Raw genomic sequence first — 6,329 nt, 5'->3', positions numbered from 1 at the left:
GTCTTCTATGCCCAGACATTGACTCAAGGAGGCCCTCTCTCCTCCACAGCCAGGCCAGGAAAAGATTAGTCCCTGGAGAAGCCAGGGCTGGTACAGGCACCACTCCCCCAGGTGAAGGGGTCTATAAGCCTTAACAGTCGCCACACACTTAGCACTGGGCCTGGCCCACTGTAAGTGCTTTACAGACATCATCTTAGCCCTGGGAGGCCTAAGTGAACATACCCATTATACAGGTAAAGAAAAAAGGCTCAGAAGTTCAGCAGTGTGGCCAAGGACATAGCTGAAGGCCAAAGTCTGTGCACCTGACCATGACATTATTGCAGCTCCCAGGAGTCAATATTGAAAAGTTCTCAACAGTTCAGATTCCTCTGGTGTTCTTTGATCCCGATGAGGCTCTTTGTTAAGATGTGGGGCAGGGAGGTCCAGTGAGTGTCCCCAAGAAGAGCTAGCCCAGATAGCCTGGGTTGAGCCTCCATCCCGGTCCTCAGCTGCCCACTCCTGACCCAGCATTTTCTCTCTGGATGATGGTGTCAGAGCTGCTGGAGGGCTCGTCTGGGGAGGCAGCCATGGCAGACGCAGCTGGTGGTCTCAGCCTTTGCTGCTTCTGATACTTAACCCTGCGGTTTTGGAACCAGACCCTCACCTGTAATTGGAGGGAGAGGGCAGATATCAGAATGTGACCAGCAGTTCCCACTGCTTCCCCCCCATTCCCACAGTACCCACTGCACTGTGGCCAAAATTTGCTCTTCCTTCTAAGGGAAGCATTGCTTCCAAAACATCCTTCCTTATAATTCCAGTTGCTATTCATTCATCTATTCATCCAAAAAATCTGTATTGAGCTCCTATTATGTACTAGGCACTACCCTAGGTGATGGTGATATAGTGGTGAGTAACAGAGGCATGGTCCCTGCCCTCAGGAAGCTCAAAGTCTAGTGGAGAGAGACTAAAAACAAGCATGAAAACAAACAGATAAACACAAATTGGGGTATAAACAGGGGTTTTAGTCTCCCTGAGGAACCAGCATTTAAGTCAAGGCTCAGAGGATGAGAGGCCAGCCTGGTGGAGACAGAAAAGCAGGCCAGGGCACAGACTGACCGGTAGGAAGCCTCTGAGGTAGAACCAAGCTTGGAGTATTTGAGGACCAGAAAGGAGGAGAGCATCACTGGCACAACTGACAATGAGAGGGGAAAGTGAAAAAAGAGAGAGTGGAAGAGGGCAGCGGAGGCCAGATTATCCAGGACCAGGAAGGCAAGGAGTGTCAACTTCAAGACTTTTAAGTGGAATGTGACATAGTCCTATTTACATGTTAAGTGAATGGCGCATCTGGCTGCTGTGTGAAGAATGGATGAAAGGAGATGCAGGGAGACAGCGGGGAGGTTCTTGCAGAGATATAGCAAGAGCTGGTTCTGATATGGACTGGGGCAACGGAGAGAAATGAAGCAATTCCAGCTGTATTTTGGAGGTAGAGGTGCCAAGGCTTGCTGATGATTGGTAGTGGGAGAGAAGGGGAAATCTAGGATGACTAGGTATTGGATGGATTGTGGGGCCATATGTGGGGAAAGGAACCAATCTGGGGAGGGGAAAAAAGTCCAAAATTGAGGTTTAGGCTTGTTAAGTTTGAAATGCGTACCCATAAGACGTCCCAAGTGGAGACCTCAAGAGGGAGTTAGATGTACAAGTTAGAAAGGGAGAGGGGAGGGGCTAAGATACAAATTTAGGAGTCATTGGCTTCTAGATGGCATTTAAAGCCATGGGAATAAATGAGATCGGTGGGAGGTGGGGGGAGGATTTGAAGTCACAAAGAGAAGAATAGCCTACAAAGGCAGCAGAGAAGATGTGGGCAGAGAGCTGAGAGGAAAACCAAGAGAGTGTGGTGCCTGGAAACCAAGAGAAGAGTGTGTTTCTCTAAGAAAGGAGCAGTCAGCTGTACTGAGTGGTGGAGTAAGATAAGAAAGGAAAGTATCTGTTGACTTTGGCCACACAGAGGTCATTAGAGACCCTGATGAGACATTTTGAAGGAATGAAGGGGAAAGAATTATTATTGGAATGAGTTAAGGAGTAGACGGGAAGTGAGGGCAAGGGGACAGTGAACATAGTTCTTGAGACGTTTGTCTGTGAAAAGAGCAGAGAAATGGTGCAGTGGCTGGAAGGGAGTATGGGGGTCTGGGGAATGTATTATTTTTAATATTTAGTTCTTTGAGTACCTATTTAATTTCACTGTCAGTTCCTTATTTAGCATGAAAATATAAAATTCTAGATTAATATCTAGATTAATATTATGTGTTGTTCCCATAATGTAATTTCAAATGGGATTATTTTTCTTGTTCATAAAGGAAGTATACCAATAATTAGGCCTGTCTCCCCCAAGTGCCTGGCACAGAGGAAGAAAGCCCGTGTCTTCCTCCCAGCCACTACCCAGGGCCAGGAGAGCAGTGTTTGTCCCCAGGTACAGCCGAGGCCCCACAGGAGTCCTGTTCCTACCTGGTTCTCTGTAAGACTGAGCCGGGCTGCCAGCTGGGCTCTGTCCTTTCCTACTAGATTGTGCTGTTTTGCAAACACTTTCTCCAACTCTTCCAGCTGCTCCAAGTTAAACATAGTTCGAACCCTCTTTTGTGGTCTCTCAGTGTCCTGAAGGTCCTCGGCCCGGGCCCAGTCTGGGTGGCTCCAGAGGCCTGGGCAGTGAGCCAGCTCCAAACCTAAAGAGCAAGCAGCAGGAGGGGAGATTAGCCAGCACCCACCTACCCACCCATCTTGGAGGAGAGAGAACAAGTTCACAGCTCCACTGCCCTGCCTTGCCCTTGGCCAGGTAACACAGCAAAAGGTGTAGTGGGAAGAGATTGCACAGAAATAAAAGAAAACAAGTGAGATGGAAGGGACAATGTTGTGAGACTCCTTCTGCCTCCACTCTTCTCCAGCTGAGTGGCTTTCCTTCTGGCCCTAAGAGGAGCTGCCAAACCTCCATCTCTCCTTGCCCTCCACTCCTTTCCTTGGCTACCCCAGGAACCCCCACAGGATGGGCACAGAAGGGCCCCTCAAACGTTCCCCCTTTTCATTCATTTAATACTTTTTGAATGTCTACTATGTGTCAGGCATGGTTCTAGGACAAAACAGAAAATCTCTATATAACAGTAGAAAAGGTAAATAAAATCTTGTATATATCAGACAGTGATTAGTGCTAGTGAGAAGAATAAAGCAGGGAGGGACAGGGTGAGTGTGTGTGTGTTGGGGGGTGTGTAATTTGCATCTTTAGAAAGGGAACCACCTTACTGAAGTGACATTTGAACAGGGCCACTGTGTACAGCTTGCGCCCTGCACGTGGGTACCCAGCTGAGAGGGTAAGTGGAGTCTGAAATTCTGCCCACTCTCCACAGGCTGGTCATTGCCCCCTGACAAGGCACTGTATCTGCCTGAAGGAAGGGGTGACTTTTTCTAATGCACACAAGGGTGCTATTCAGTTCATGGAGGTGCGGGCAGGTAGAGATGAAGATCTGTCCACCAAGGGACAGTACCTGAGTTATAACTCTAAAGGAATGAGAAAGTGAGCCATGGGGCAGTCTGGGAGGGGAGTGTTTCAGACAGAGGAACAGAAGTGCAGTGCTAAGACCCCTTGGCTCCCATCAGCCTTGGGGAGGCTCCAGAGCTGGCAGACAAACTGCTCCACTGAAGGGAGTGAAGCTGGGACTGTGGGTGCCCAGGACACCAACCACTGGGCCCACCAGGCTTACCATAAGCATAAACATAATAGCAAGAGATGAGAAACAATCCATGGGGCCTGATTAAATAAATTATGACTCATCCTTACAACAGACCACCCTGAGGTATAAAGAAGCTCTGTGCAGATTGATATGGAAAAATCTCCAAGCTACATGGTCAAGTGAAAAAAGTTGCAGACCAGTGTGTCTAGTATGGGTGAAAATGTATATGTGTGTATATTTAGGTATTAAATATGCATAAAATACTTCTAGAAGAATAAAGAAACTGGTTTCATTGCTTGCTTCTGGGGTGGAAGCAACTAGGTCACTGGAGGTCAGCCACCTAGTGGTAGAGGAAATTTCTCCATCTATCTTAGTAAACATTTGATGTTTGAACTGTGTGAATGTAATACCTATGCAGAAACTAAGTTGAAAATAAGACAACTTTAATATAAAGTTGTTAACTTCAATTCAGACCTCAGGTGTGCGGGGAGGTTAGAAAAATGTGGCTGGATGTGATGGGCATGGCTCCCAGCTGCAGTGGCATGAATTTGGGTGGGGTTGGGAACCCAGGGTTCTTCTCCCAACAGGGGTGGGAGGACTGCCCAACAGAAAGGGGTTGAGGAAACAGAAGATGATGGAAGCCCAGGGAGTAGAAACCAGTTAAGACTGTGTAACAACGATCTTAGTGTGGGTTGATAAGGCTTGCGCTAACTTTCCTAGTTTTCCTCATGGAGACATGGGGAAGCACGAACCAGAGAGCCAAAAAAGGCAAAAGCTCTTTATAGGTGGATGTTAATGCAAGAGGAGAAAGCGAAATTCTCGTTGGGATTTAAGTGTCTGCGCTCCGGAGCCCTAAGAGCACTATAAGCAAGCAGGCTCAGAGGGGTCCGGTGTGGAGATAAACTCACACAGACGTGAGCAGTGGAGGCGGCGCTGGGGCCTGGGGGTGGCCGGCTCCTCGCAGCTCCCGGCTGAGCGGCACCTCCCGTAGCATCTGCTGCTCCCGGCTAAGGCTGGGCCTGGGGTCACTGTGAGAGCGGCTTTGGGGAATAATCTGCGCCACCCAGCGTTATCCAAAGGGGATGTGGGAAGGAGCAAAGGCCTCTCTAAATCCCTCGCGGAGGACGCAGAGCCGGGGAGCAGGGCTGGGCCCCCGCCCTCACACGCCCCTTCTCCCAGCTCAGCACCTGCGGGAAGTCGGGCGCCGGGGGTAGTTCTCAGCGAGTCCTGGTCCCGGGCCTCCGTTTCAACTGCAAGGTCAAGGGTCATAGGGCCCCTTCCCACTGCAGCCGTGTGCGGTTCTCAAACTCAGGGACTTCTCCTCTCTCCCGCTTCCCTGGACGCGGGCGCCCGGGCACCCCATACCTGTGACGCCGAGGCCCCGGAGGCCGCAGAGGTGAGCCACGCGCAGCCCCAGCGCAGGGGGCTCGGGGACCGGCCCGTAGAGACCCAGGCTCCGGGAGGCGGGCAGCAGCGCCGCCGGGCACGCCCAGGGCAGAGCCGGGGCTGGAGCCGGGGAGGGAGCCGTCCAGATGCCCGAGGCGGCGGGCGCGCGGGGCTCCGGCCTCGCCAGGATGGCCTCGACGGAGAAGCAGGACTCGAGGGGTCGGGGAGCGCGGGGCCCGCCGGCGTCGGCGGAGAGGCGCTCGGGCGCCGGAGAGCTGTCTGCGCGCGGGGGCTCCACCTGGTGGCTCCCGGGGCTGGGCATGGCGCGGCCCTGGCTCGGACGGGCGCGAGGAGGGGGCGCGAGTGGCGCGTGAGAACACCTGCGGAGGGAGAAAGGCGTGCTGGCCGGGGCCGGGGCCGCCGGCGGCCAGGGCTCTTAAATTGGGCGGGGCGGGGGGGTGGGTGGGGCTGGCTGCCTTTTCCAAAGCCCGAACCCTCCAAATCCTGCGCGCTGCGGACGCCGGAGTCCCGGGCGAGTCGAGGGGCGCCCAGCGCCCGGGAGCGTACCCCCTTCGTTCTTCCGCACCCGGTGCGATCGGGGCAGGGGCCCTGTCGCTCGCCGGTGACCGTGGGCGAGCCACCCCGCCACCGGGGCCCCTCAGACCTCTGCTTATCCGCGCGGCGTCTTGAAGCAGACGCTCCAGACAGATTCACCTGTGACTGCGCAGATCTTTAATTTTTAAAAAATTAAATGTAAATATCTTGTTTATAAGCACAGTGAAAAGTAATTTTCCGTGAGCCCATTTTCATGAGCCCATTACAGTAACCATACCTAGTCGTCATGGGTGAGTAAGTACCATTATTTGGCCCTGGCCAGGTGGCTCAGTCGGTTGGAGCGTTGGCCCCGTACACCGAAGGGTTGCGTGTTCGATTCCCGGTCCGGGCACATGCCTAGGTGACTGGCTCGATCCCTGGTCGGACTCGTACAGGAGGCAGCCGATCGATGCTTCTCTCACATCAAATTCTCTCTCTCTCTTCCTCGCTCTCTAAAATCAATAAAAACATTCTCCAGTGAAGATTAAAAGAAAAAAAGTACCATTACTTGGTCCCTGCTAACCTGGGATCCCATCATCCCCACTGAATTCCTGCTATCATTTCTGGCCTATAGAGAATAGCCATAATAGAGCTATTCAAGGATATCAGGGCTTTCCTCATGAATGTATTTCTCAGAAATACATTCTTTCTCAG

At 52.2% G+C, this 6,329-nt stretch overlaps 1 protein-coding gene across 1 annotated transcript; it reads right to left on the bottom strand.

Moving 5' to 3' along the window:
- Positions 1-484: 484 nt before the first annotated feature.
- On the bottom strand, positions 485-5,403 carry NOTO (notochord homeobox; the record flags this gene model as incomplete). The annotated part of the gene is made up of 3 exons (XM_081156421.1): positions 485-643; positions 2,482-2,696; positions 5,061-5,403. The coding sequence occupies 3 exons, from the start codon at positions 5,401-5,403 to the stop codon at positions 485-487; spliced, it is 717 nt and encodes a 238-aa protein (XP_081012547.1).
- Positions 5,404-6,329: the final 926 nt, after the last annotated feature.

This window comes from Miniopterus schreibersii (assembly GCF_964146895.1).
Source record: "Miniopterus schreibersii genome assembly, chromosome: 13".
In the NCBI taxonomy this organism is placed as follows: Eukaryota; Metazoa; Chordata; class Mammalia; order Chiroptera; family Miniopteridae; genus Miniopterus; species Miniopterus schreibersii.
This window is presented reverse-complemented; position numbering and strand designations above follow the sequence as displayed.